The following is a 12676-nucleotide window of genomic DNA, read 5'->3' on the forward strand; positions in this document are numbered from 1 at the left end:
TGCTAGCTGTGAATCCCGGTGGTAAGGGCAGCGGCGATGACCAGAAGCCCCAAGGACACCGTGAGGTAGATGTGGAGATGGTGCCTGGTACCCTTTGGATGCAGGATGTAACAAGGATGACAAAGGTGAGAGGCCTGTGGGAGAGGGCAGGAAACATCCTCAGACTGAGGTGTACTCTGGGCTACCCCACCTCCTTGTAAAGCTTGGGGGATGGAGTGGAGCACTGACCTTGCTGCTGACCTTGAGCTGCTCACCTCGTTCCTGCTTATGCCTGGATACCCCATGCCTGGACATCACTGCCCCGTGACTATGACTTGGAGCTCCCTGGTGTACCCTGGGGAGGGTACAGGCCCCTTTTGCTCCTATTGGGAGCTCAAACCAGGCAAAAGACCTTGGGGAGCCTGAGGCTCTAAAGGAGAATTAGTAATAAATGTCCCCAGTGCCCCCCACCCCCACCCCCCAGGAACCCCGTGGAGGAAGAAGGGCACTGGGTTTCTAGCTTTTCGTGCCTTCTGGTCTGCCCACTTTCCCTGGACAAAGGGACCCACACATTCCTGCCTCTGATTCCAGAGTCACCAGGAAATTCTGTCTTGCTGGCTGTGGCTTGAGGTTGATTGTGTTTTCTCTTGCTCTGTGTTTGGCACATAGATGCACACAGAGCTTTTCTTTCTTTTTTTTTTTTTTTTAAGTAACTGATGGTTTAATTAGAAGCAGCCCAGGAAAGAGAAGACACAAAAAAGAGAAATGCCCAGTTCCTGGGGTGAGGGGTGAGTGTTGTCTGTTATAGTGTATTAGATAACTATTGCTGCATTAACAGACCACCCTAAAATGTAGTGGCTTAAAACAACATCATTTTATTTGCTGATATTCTGTGGCTCCAGAAATTTGGGTTTCTCTTCATGGTGGTCACAGTCTAGAGAGTGGAAGCCACACGGTGTCTTGAGGCCTAGGCTCTGAAACCACAAACATTGCTTTCATTGCATTCTGTTAATCAAAGCAAGTCACAAGCCAAGCCCAGAGTCAAGGGGTGCGGAAAGACTCCATCTCTTGATGGCAGGACTGTCAAAGTCACATTGCAAAGGGCCATGTGTGTAAGGATAGGAGGGATTATTGTGACCATCTTGGCAAAAAAGTTACCACACATGATGTCTTGAATCAGGCCTCCAAAAACAAAACGAAACACCAAAAAATGTTCCTGTTTTCCTTTCATTGTTTCAGCTTCCCTGGGAGCTAGGCAAGGGAGGAGACAAATGTATCACAGCATGCAGCATGAGAAAAGGAAACTGAGGCCCAGAAGAGGAAATAGGCACAGGCACAGTGACAACTTGCCTCAGAGCATCTGATACCTTGGCTATGGATGGGGTGGTAAAATGAGCCACCAGCCCTGTCCCAACTGGGCCCAGGAGTTTCCCTCTGCCCCAGTCAGACTCTTAGGGTTCTGCCACCTGTGCCATAGGATGAGAAAGCTTAGTTTTCTCCAGAAGTCTGTTTTAGACTGCCTTGGGGAGGAGTCTTCCAAACTGGAATGTTTGCCTTCTTTCTTCTGCCCCAGACTGTGTTGGGAGGTGACCATTTTCCATCTGGCAGAGTGGCTTAGACTCTTGGGCCACTGGATTTTGAGGAATTGGAATAAGGCCAAATGGGGACCTTGGGTCTGGAAGGCTGGACCTCCTCACTGGGTATTTCAAGGATCCTTGCTCCCCTCACTGGGCCCATTGTACCCACTGGTACCCATAGAAGTTCTCCTGAGGAGGAGGAGAGGTCTGTTGTCTGGTGTTATCTTAGGAGAGTCTTCTAATTATTCCAGTGAGATGACTTGGTGTCAGATCATAGAGTTATTCAGGGTAGAAGTTAGCTATAAAGTAGAATCCATTTTGTGCCACATGTGGTTTCTGCTGAGATATTTTCACTGAAGATTTTGGTTCGTTGCTAGAGCGGTACCTAATCCCCTTCCTTCCCCCTGTTGTTGGGGATGGAAGGATCCTCTTGGAGGAAGGAGGGTGAGGCAGTGTTCTGGCTCTCTTCCTTGCCCCTATAAGAGCCTATTGTCGCCATCAGGACACGCCACCTTTGAGCTGGGAGCCACGTGGATCCATGGCTCCCACGGGAATCCCATCTATCATCTAGCAGAAGCCAATGGCCTTCTGGAAGAGACAACTGATGGGGAGCGCAGTGTGGGCCGCATCAGCCTCTACTCCAAGAATGGCGTGGCCTGCTACCTCACCAACCATGGCTGCAGGATCCCCAAGGATGTGGTTGAGGAATTCAGTGATTTATACAACGAGGTGAGGTATTAGGGGGATAGTTGGGCACAAGGGTTTGTGGGGCAGGGAACGCCCTGGCAGTGTGTGTGTGTGTGTGTGTGTGTGTGTGTGTGTGTGTGTGTGTGTGTGTGTGTATGTATCAGACTTGAGGGGCCTGGGCGACCTGCTGGGGTCTTCTACGATCCTGGTCATGTCTGCACATTCTCTGGGCCCTGCATTTGGAAAATCAGGACAATCTGAGGGTAGAATGAAGACAATGAGTGGAGCAGTACTAGGTAAGAGATTAGTGATACTCATGATCAAATATTTCCCCATAAAGTCCTTAAACATCTTTTATTAGATTTATTACTAGATAAGTGGGTATGATTACTGTTGTTATTGCTCTTGGATACTCTTTTAAATGGTAATTTTAAAATACTTTATTTTCAAATTGTTCCCCGTGTATAGAATTATAACTGCATCTTTTTTTAATTGAAGTGTAGTTGATTTACAGTATTATATTAGTTTCAGGTGTGCAGCATAGTGATTCAACATTTTTATACGTTATACTCCATTTAAAGTTATTACAAAATAATGGTTATATTTCCCTGCTGTGTGCAATATATCCGTGTTGCTTATTTATTTTATACATAGCAATTTGTATCTCTTAATCCCATACCCCTGTCTTGCCCCTCCCCACTTCCTTCTCTCCACTGGTAACCACTAGTTTGTTCTCTATATCTGAGTCTATTTCTGTTTTGTTCTGTTCAATTGTTTTATTTTGTAGATTCCACATATCAGTGATAACATAGAGTATTTGTCTTTCTCTGTCTCACTTATTTCACTAAACCTCTAGGTCCATTCATGTTGTTGCAAATGGCAGATTTTCATTCTTTTTTATGGCTGAGTAAAATTCCATTGTGTGTGTGTATATATATATTATATATATAATATATATAACTATATAACTATATATTTTATATCTGTCTACCTATCTGTCTAACATCTTCTTTATCCATTCATCTGTTGATGGGCACTTAGGCTGCTCCCATAGCTTGGCTATTGTAAACAATGTTGCAGTGAACTTTGGGGTATAAATATCTCTTCAAATTAGTGTTTTCTTTTTCTGTGGCTATATACCCAGGAATGGAATTGCTGGGTTATATGGTAGTTATATTTTTAATTTTTTGAGGAACATCCATACTGTTTTCCACAGTGGCTGCACCAATTTACATTCCCAGCAACAGTGCACAAGGGTTCCCTTTTCTCCACATCCTCACCAACATTTATTATTTGTGTTCTTTTTGATGATAGCTGTTCTGACAGGTGTGAGCTGATATCTCATTGTCATTTTAATTTGCATTTCTCTGATGATTAGCTGCGTTGAGCATCTTTTCATGTGCCTGTTGGCCATCTGTATAACTTCTTTGGAAAAATGTCTATTCAGATCTTCTGCCCATTTTTTAATCGAATTGATAGCTTTTTTGATATTGAGTTGTATGAGCTGTTTTATATATTTTGGATATTTACCCCTTATTGGTCATATCATTGGCAAATACTTTCTTCCATTCGGTAGGCTGGCTTTTTGTTTTGTTAATGGTTTCCTTTGCTGTGCAAAAACTTTTACGTTAAATTAAATTAAATTTGTTTTTGCTTTTGTTTCTTTTGCCTTAGGAGACTGATTGAAAAAAAATTGCTACAATTTATGTCAAAGAGTGTTCTGCTTATGCTCTTCTAGGAGTTTCATTGTTTCCATTGTTACGTTTAGGTCTTTAATCCATTTTGAGTTTAGTTTTGTATATGGTGTGAGAAAGTGTTCTAATTTCACTCTTTCACATGTGGCTGTTCAGTTTTCCCAACACCACTTATTGAAGAGACTGTCTTTTTTCCATGTATATTCTGCCTCCTTTATCAAAGATTAATTGTGTGTGGGTTTATTTCTGGGCTCTCTGTTCTGTTCCATTGATCTATGTGTCTCTTTTTATGCCAGTACCATGCTGTTTTGATTGCTGTAGCTTTGTAGTATAGTCTGAAGTCAGGGAGTGTGATACCTCCAGCTTTGTTCTTTTTTCTCAAATTTCATTGACAATTTGGGACCTTTAGTGGTTCCATATAAATTTCTTTTTTCTTTTTTTTTTTTTTGCGGTACATGGGCCTCTCACTGTTGTGGCCTCTCCCGTTGCGGAGCACAGGCTCTGGACATGCAGGCTTAGTGGCCATGGCTCATGGGCCTAGCCGCTCCGTGGCATGTGGGATCTTCCTGGACTGGGGTACGAACCCATGTCCCCTGCATCGGCAGGTGGACTCTCAACCACTGCGCCACCAGGGAAGCCCTCCATATAAATTTTAAGATTATTTTTTCTAGTTATGTGCAAAATGTCATGGGTATTTATAACTGATTTTTATTTATTGATTTTAGCTACCTTGCTAAATTATTATTTTAACTCTAATACTATATCTATTAATATACCACATTAATTTATGTTCTAATGGTATTTTGGAATTTTATGTGTATAATCCTATATACCAAAAGAATGAGAATTTTGCTTTTTCCTTTCTAATCCTCAGACCAGCGTTGTCCAATAGAATTTTCCACGATAATGAAGATGTTTTAGACATCTATCCAGTTTGGCAGTCACTAGCCACATGTGGCCTTTGAGCTCTTGAAATGTAGCTAGTAATACTGAGAAACTAAATGCTTAATTTAATTTTAAATTGCTATAGAGATCTAGTGGCTATTGTATTAGACAGCATAACTTAAAACTATTAATTTTTTTTTCTTGCCTTACTTCACTGTCAATCTCCAGTACAGTGTTGGATAGAAATATCAATGACACACATCCTTGTCTTATTCAGGTTTTTAAAAAGAATGTTAATATTTTTAGTAACTTTCAGTGGTGCTGTGAACTGCAAAGAACAAGCAAGGTAACATGTAGATCTTGCCTTCTGATAGCTTGTCATTTATAGTGTAATGACCCTTCACTTCAGGTCAGTAAATTGGTCAACAGCCACCTATTGTACATTTTCTATGTCTTTTGGGCATGGGAAAGGAGAAATGACTCTTGCTTTGGGGTTATCCCTGCTCAGTGGAGGGCAGGCACACTCACTGTCTTATGTGTGTGCACCCACCTAGTATGTTATGTACAATCCTATAGTGTTGTGTGTTCTCACTTCTAATATTATTATTAAGCAGGTAAGAATTAGTATTCTTCAAAGTAGACCTTCTTGGTCTACTGGGAACCAGTCACCTGATTCCCATGTTATTGTTATTGATTCCCATGTTATTGTGAGTGCTTCAAGCCTGGATGCCTCTTGAGAATGACTTTCAGGGTCCATGACTTACTTGTTCTTTTAAATATCCCTCAAAGTAGATCATCATCAACTTCTGCTTGTGGGTTTGATTTTTGAAAGCCAAGAGTGTGAGTCATGGAAAGTAGGATGGATAAAGGTGGGCTATCACTCTGGGTGGTGCTGCTTTGGGTCAGAAGGAAGAGGTGTTAATGAAGTCAAAAGAGAGATTTCCTTATATAGCTGTTAGACAGTGCTGGAGGCCATTCTGAAGAGGTGTGCTCTAAGAATGTGAAGCCTTGCCTGAGGGTGGTTTCATAATAAATATGTAGCCTCCCTCCCAAGGTGATGACTTTGAAGGGCTACTCATTTGAATGTATTATATTTGTTAACAAATAAATGAGTTTGTTCAGTAGTTAACATATAGAGCTTAATCTCTGTAGCAAGATTACCTTGATTCAAATATTGGGTTGGCTAAACAGTTCATTCGTTTTTTTCCGTAAGATGGCTCTAGTAGTACTTTGTTGTCTTTAAATTCATTCAGAATTCAGAACAATTTTGTTAGATGCACGCTGATATGACAGCTGTCATATCAGCGTGCATTTAAAAAAAAACTTATCAAAATTGGTGAATTTTTATGTAGCCATTTTAATATTGAAGATGGAAGAAAAATAGCAACATTTTCAGCATATTATGCTTTATTATTTCAAGAAAGGTGAAAATGCAACTGAAACGCAAAAAAAGATGTGCAGTGTATGGAAAAGGTGCTGTGACTGATCAAACGTGTCAAAAGTGGTTTGTGAAGTTTCATGCTGGAGATTTCTTGCTGGACAATGCTCCATGGTTGGGTAGACCAGTTGAAGCTGATAGCGATCAAATCGAGACATTAATTGAGTATGATCAACGTTATACCACGCGGGAGATAGCCGACATACTCAAAATATCCAAATCAAGCGGTGAAAATCATTTGTACCAGCTTGGTTATGTGAATCACTTTGATGTTTGGGTTCCACAAAAGTTAAGCGAAAAAACCTTCTTGACTGTATTTCTGCATGTGATTCTGTACTTAAACATAATGAAAATGGTCCGTTTTTAAAACAAATTGTGATGGGCAATGAAAAGTGGATACTGTACAATAATGTGGAACGGAAGAGATGGTGGGGCAAGCAAAATGAACCACCACCAACTACACCAAAGGCCGATCTTCATCCAAAGAAGATGATGTTGTGTATATGGTGGGATTGGAAGGGAGCCCTTTATTATGAGCTCCTTCTGGAAAACCAAATGATTAATTCCATCAAGTACTGCTCCCAATTAGAAAGCAACAGTCGAGGAAAAGTGTCTGGAATTAGTCAACAGAAAATGCATAATCTTCCATCAGGATAACGCAGGACCTCATGTTTCTTCAATGACCAGGCAAAAACTGTTACAGCTTGGCTGGGAAGTTCTGATTCATCCGCTGTATTCACCAGACATTGCAACTTTGGATTTCCATTTATTTCGGTCTTTACAAAATTCTCTTAATGGAAGAAATTTCAATTCCCTGGAAGACTGTAAAAGGCACCTGGAACAGTTCTTTGCTCAAAAAGATAAAAAGTTTTGGGAAGATGGAATTATGAAGGTGCCTGAAAAATGGCAGAAGGTAGTGGGACAAGATGGTGAATATGTTGCTCAATAAAGTTCTTGGTGAAATTGAAAAATGTGTCTTTTATTTTTACTCAAAAACCGAAGGTACTGGGACTTCCCTTGTGGTGCAGTGGTTGGGAGTCCGCCTGCCAGTGCAGGGGACATGGGTTTGAGCCCTGGTCCGGGAAGATCCCACATGCCTTGGAGCAACTGGGCCCGTGCTCCACAACTACTGAGCCTGCGCTCTGGAGCCTGCGAGCCACAACTACTGAATCCCGTGCGCCTAGAGCCTGTGCTCTGCAACAAGAGAGGCCACCGCAATGAGAAGCCCATGCACCACAACGAAGACCCAACGCAGCTAAAGATAAATAAATAAATTTATAAAAAACAAAAAAAACCCGAAGGTACTTTTTGGCCAACCCAATACCAGTTCTACCATTTATTAGCTGTATAATCGTGAGCAAGTTATTGAGCCTCTCTGAGCCTTACTTTCCTCACCTGTAAAATGAACACAGTTATACCTACTTCATAGTGTTATGACGGTTAAATGAGATCCCAATGAAAAGTGCTTAATGAGGATTGGGGTGAGTATTATTAGCTGTTACAGACCTGTCCCATTTCCCTTGCATCACATTGGGAAGATGTCATTTAACCCAGGACAGGAGACTGAACATGACAAATGCATGTTCAGTTAAGGCTGTCCTAGTCAGTGGTTGACACAAAGAATCACATAGATGGACTAAATTTGTTTGTCCTCAGTTGGGCATTTTGGCCTTTAGTTAACATAAGCTGACTAGCTACTGTGTTGCTTATCACTGAAGGGAAAAACCCGGGGTAGGGAGGAGGCAAGTTGAAAGCCTGACTCCTTGGCTGTGGAACTGGGTGAGGAATTTGCTGAGGACTCCAGTTAAGACCAAACGCCCAGCATCTTGTGACTGTAGGGAGAAGAAAAAGGGATAATTTAAGTCATTTTCTTCTTTATATTCAGAGACATGTTTAATTCCTGTTTCTATCTTATGTGGAGGCTTTTCCCTTGAGTGGAGTGGTGGGGGGTGGGCCATGCCACTTTCCTTCCTCTACTCAGCAGCCCCAGGGCCGGGCTGCAGGGCAGACATATTCCTATGAATGTGTGTTGACCAAATTCAGACTCACTTTAGGAGGGGAAACACGCCATTAATCAGCATCAGCCACAGATGTTTGGCCAAGGAGCCCAAACCTACCAGTGTCCTGGGAGGGAGAGTGGGCATGTGATCATGCTCACAACCCTTCAGTGATGCCAGGGTCTTTTTTTTTTTTAATACATTTATTTATTTTTGGCTGCATTGGGTCTTTGTTGCTGCTCACGGGCTTTTCTCTAGTTGCGGTGAGCGGGGGCTATTCTTCCTTGCAGTGCGCGGGTTTCTCATTGTGGTGGCTTCTCTTGTTGCAGAGCATGGGCTCCAGGCGCGCAGGCTTCAGTAGCTGTGGCACGCGGGCTTCAGTAGTTGCAGCGTGCAGGTTCAGTAGTTGTGGCTCATGGGCTTAATTGCTTCGCTGCATGTGGGATATTCCTGGGCCAGGGCTCGAACCCATGTCCCCTGCATTGGCAGGTGGATTCTTAACCACTGCACCACCAGGGAAGTCTGCCAGGGTCTTAAAAGTCCAGGGTCCTTGACATGACTGTTAGTTCTTCGTGCCCTGGCCCTTGCCTGCCTTTCCAAAGTCCTCTCTTGCAACTGTCTTTCTCCTCACTGCCCACTTCAGCAAGACAGAGCCACTTTGCATCTTACACTCTCCCTCTCCCCTGTCTTTGAATATGCTGTTCCTTCTGCCTGAAATACTTTCCCTCTCCTTTCCACTGCCTACTTGGTTATCTCCTGACTGTCCAAGGTTTTCTGAGCTGATCTCACAACCCCTGGGTTCTTTCTTGTCACAGCACATCAGATAGAAACAGCCCAGTTATGATATCTCTCCAGCTTGAGTGAGGACCAGAGCTTGGTTCCATGTCCGTCTTCCTCAACATTACAACTTGTGTTGGGCACATAGCCCAGTAAGTGTTTGTTGAGTGAGTGTTGGGGCTCAGACCTTGCCCTTTGGGGATCCCAGCCTGACCCAGGACTGGCTTACTTTCCTCAGGGAGACCTGCCCAGTGTTTGGTGGGAGTTATGTATCAGGCAGGCAGGGAAGGCAATAGGCCCCCACTCCAAGGAACTGTTCATTGCTTTTTGTTGATGAAGTGTGGTCTGGAGTTCTTGCCAAAATATGCCCGTGAAGTGTACTTCCATTCCTTGGTGCACTGGGGCCTCCTTCCTCTCCACATGCCCTGCCCCAACATGGCCATCTTCCTTAAATGCGTCTGGGTCCTGCAGTAAAGGGTACACTTTGTGTGGACCTGAGTATGATTGGGAGGGTCTCCAGAAAGATCAGATTTCAAGGCCCCTACTGCTCCCTCTCCCCCAAAACACTGGCCAGACCACAGCTCCAGACTGCCCTCCTGGGATAGGGTGAAGCAGATACACTTGAGCGGGAATGTCAGGGGAAGAATTTGTGCATTTGGTTCTTGGAAAAGGGAAATGTGTGTAGACCTGGGTTCTTCAGTGGGCAGTATGCTCAGCCATGTAGAGCGCATGTAGGGGCAGTACCTTCCCCACAGGCTGTATAGGCACCAGACATTTCACTTTGTTCTAAGCAGGGGCTGAGTAAGAGAGCCTCTGGGACCCACCCCACCTCCTGTGTGTGGAAGCAAGGAAGCTGACTGCCCAGATTCAGCCCCAAACCTCGATTTGGTTGGTTCAGCCTCAGTGCAGCACTGAGCACGACGTTGATTTACCAAAGGAGAGGCCCCGTGGGCTTAGCACATCCGGGAACACCTTGGAGGTGGTGACTACTGAATTGGAGCTCTTAGGTCTGAGACGGAGGTAGGATGAGTGAATGTGTTTTCAATCTCCTGGGGTCTCTTTGTAGGTCTATAACTTGACCCAAGAGTTCTTCCGGCACGGTAAACCAGTCAATGCTGAGAGTCAGAACAGCGTGGGGGTGTTCACCCGAGAGGAGGTGCGCAACCGCATTAGGGACGACCCTGATGATCCAGAGGCCACCAAGCGCCTGAAGCTCGCCATGATCCAGCAGTACCTGAAGGTATCTTTGCCATCTCGGAGCTCTGTTGAGTACAAATGCCAGAGTGAGGAAGACTGACCCTGGGGAATCTGGGTCCGAGGAGGGCGGCACTGCCCTAAAGTCCTGCTCCTACCCCTGCCCAGCCTTGGCGGTCACCTGGCTCCCCTCTGGCTCTTCCCACAGGTGGAGAGCTGTGAGAGTAGCTCGCACAGCATGGACGAGGTGTCCCTGAGCGCCTTTGGGGAGTGGACTGAGATTCCCGGTGCCCACCACATCATCCCCTCGGGCTTCATGCGGGTTGTGGAGCTGCTGGCTGAGGGCATCCCGGCCCACATCATCCAGCTGGGGAAACCCGTCCGTTGTGTTCACTGGGACCAGGCCTCGTCCCACCCTTGGGGCCCTGAGATTGAGCCCCGGGGTGAGGGTAACCATAATCATGACACTGGGGAGGGCAGCCAGGGTGGAGAGGAGCCCCAGGGGGAGAGGCAGGATGAGGATGAGCAGTGGCCGGTGGTGGTGGAGTGCGAGGACTGTGAGGTGATCCCAGCAGACCATGTGATTGTGACCGTGTCGCTGGGCGTGCTCAAGACGCAGCATGCCAGCTTCTTCCGGCCAGGCCTGCCCGCTGAGAAGGTGGCTGCCATCCACCGACTGGGCATCGGCACCACCGACAAGATCTTTCTAGAATTCGAGGAGCCCTTCTGGGGCCCCGAGTGCAACAGCCTACAGTTTGTGTGGGAGGACGAGGCGGAGAGCCACACGCTCACTTACCCACCCGAGCTCTGGTACCGCAAGATCTGTGGCTTTGATGTCCTCTACCCGCCTGAGCGCTACGGCCACGTGCTGAGTGGCTGGATCTGTGGGGAGGAGGCCCTTGTCATGGAGAAGTGTGATGACGAGGCAGTGGCTGAGATCTGCACAGAGATGCTGCGGCAGTTCACAGGTGCGTCCCTGTCCCTGTCCCGCTGCCTGCTCCATGGGCCTCGCTGCGTCTGCCCTCCTCCGCTAGACCCTCTGGGTCTCCTGAACTGTGTGCTAGCATCCTTGTCCCTAGGTCGTGACACTGAGGTGGTGTGCCCACTGGGAGAGATGCGGTAGGGCACTGCGTCTTGGCCTTGGCCTCCTAAATTGCAGGCTCTCCCCCTGTTTGGAACTTGAGACACTCAAAACCACAGGCTCTGTATTTCTTCTCTGTTTCTAAGGGCTGTTGGTGAAAAACTCAGATTTCACCGCAAAACCTCAGATTGCCGATTTCCTACTCATGTTGTCTTGCTAAGAGATGGATTTGTGGTTTTTTTCTGTCTGATTTTTAGTTGAACATCTTTCCTCCACTATCCCAGAAGAGCCTCACAAGAACCCCTAAAATTGGAAGGGGGAACATTATTATCTGGAATGTTTTTCAGATAGGAAAATTAAGGTCCACAGAGAGGAGGTATTTTGCTGGGGGTCACAACGAGGCGTTGAGGGGTACACAGCTTGAACCCCAGCCTCCATCCCTCCCTCCTCCATACTCCATGTTTATCCGTAGCAGCCTGGCCTTCCTGGAGCCCTAGAGGTAGAGTGGGAGTTGTCTTCTCAGGGGTGTCTTCTGTGTGCAGCCATTTCATATTCTCCCCCCCCTTGGCTCTTCTCACTCCCCAACAGGGAACCCCAACATTCCAAAGCCTCGGCGAATTCTGCGCTCAGCCTGGGGCAGCAACCCCTACTTCCGGGGATCCTATTCATATACACAGGTGGGCTCGAGTGGGGCAGATGTGGAGAAGCTGGCCAAGCCCCTGCCATACACGGAGAGCTCCAAGACAGCGGTGAGTGTGGGTGTGCTGGGTATGTGAGGGAGGGGGTGCAGAGTGAGGGGATCTGTGAGGGGTGCGGTGGGCATTTTGTATGTGTGTTTGGTCCAGGGGAGGAGTGGGAGGGTAGTGTTCACTGAGGAGTGCCAAGGTAAGATAGATGGAGTAGCTCCCATAATGAAGGAGAAAACAGACAATGTGCACTCAACATCTGGAAGAACAGAGTCAAATTGAGATGTGTTAAACTCTTTCTTGAGGTTATAAAAACTGAGCCATTTAATGCTGTGCTGTCCAATATGGTAGCCATTAGCTTTAAAGTAATAAATCCAACATTTTGTTCGTCAGTTGCACTAGCCACCTTTCAAGTTTGAGAGCCACGTGTCACTCATGGTTACAATGTTAGAGTGTGTCACTATAGAGCATTTCTGTCATCGTGGAAAGTTCTTTTGGACAGCACTGACCGAGTATGTTTTGTTTATTTTCCCCAATATGTTTTAGAAAATAAAATTGAGAATACTGACCCTCCCCCAAATTACATCAACTATGTAATAATATACACAGAAAAATAATAAATTGAAAAGAAATTATCTCTATATATTTCTGTTCCCATGAAGTAAATTTTGAGTTTTCCCC

The 12676-nt window shown here is 45.5% G+C and overlaps 1 protein-coding gene across 10 annotated transcripts in view; it reads left to right on the top strand.

The window, feature by feature from the left end:
* Positions 1-12676, top strand: part of SMOX (spermine oxidase) — a 67215-nt gene that overhangs the window by 23921 nt on the left and 30618 nt on the right. For 9 of the 10 annotated variants that reach the window (XR_013831520.1, XR_013831521.1, XR_013831522.1 and 6 more), the window contains 4 exons: positions 2059-2285; positions 10101-10274; positions 10437-11196; positions 11898-12058. Coding sequence is in view for 5 of the 10 variants with exons in the window: in XM_079944301.1 (XP_079800427.1) it covers positions 2059-2285; positions 10101-10274; positions 10437-11196; positions 11898-12058 (1322 nt within the window). In the remaining 5 variants the exon portion in view is untranslated. The remainder of the gene's footprint in view (positions 1-2058; positions 2286-10100; positions 10275-10436; positions 11197-11897; positions 12059-12676) is intronic. The other variant, XM_079944302.1, reaches the window with a different exon arrangement.

The sequence above is a fragment of the Stenella coeruleoalba genome (genome assembly GCF_951394435.1).
Source record: "Stenella coeruleoalba genome assembly, chromosome: 15".
In the NCBI taxonomy this organism is placed as follows: Eukaryota; Metazoa; Chordata; class Mammalia; order Artiodactyla; family Delphinidae; genus Stenella; species Stenella coeruleoalba.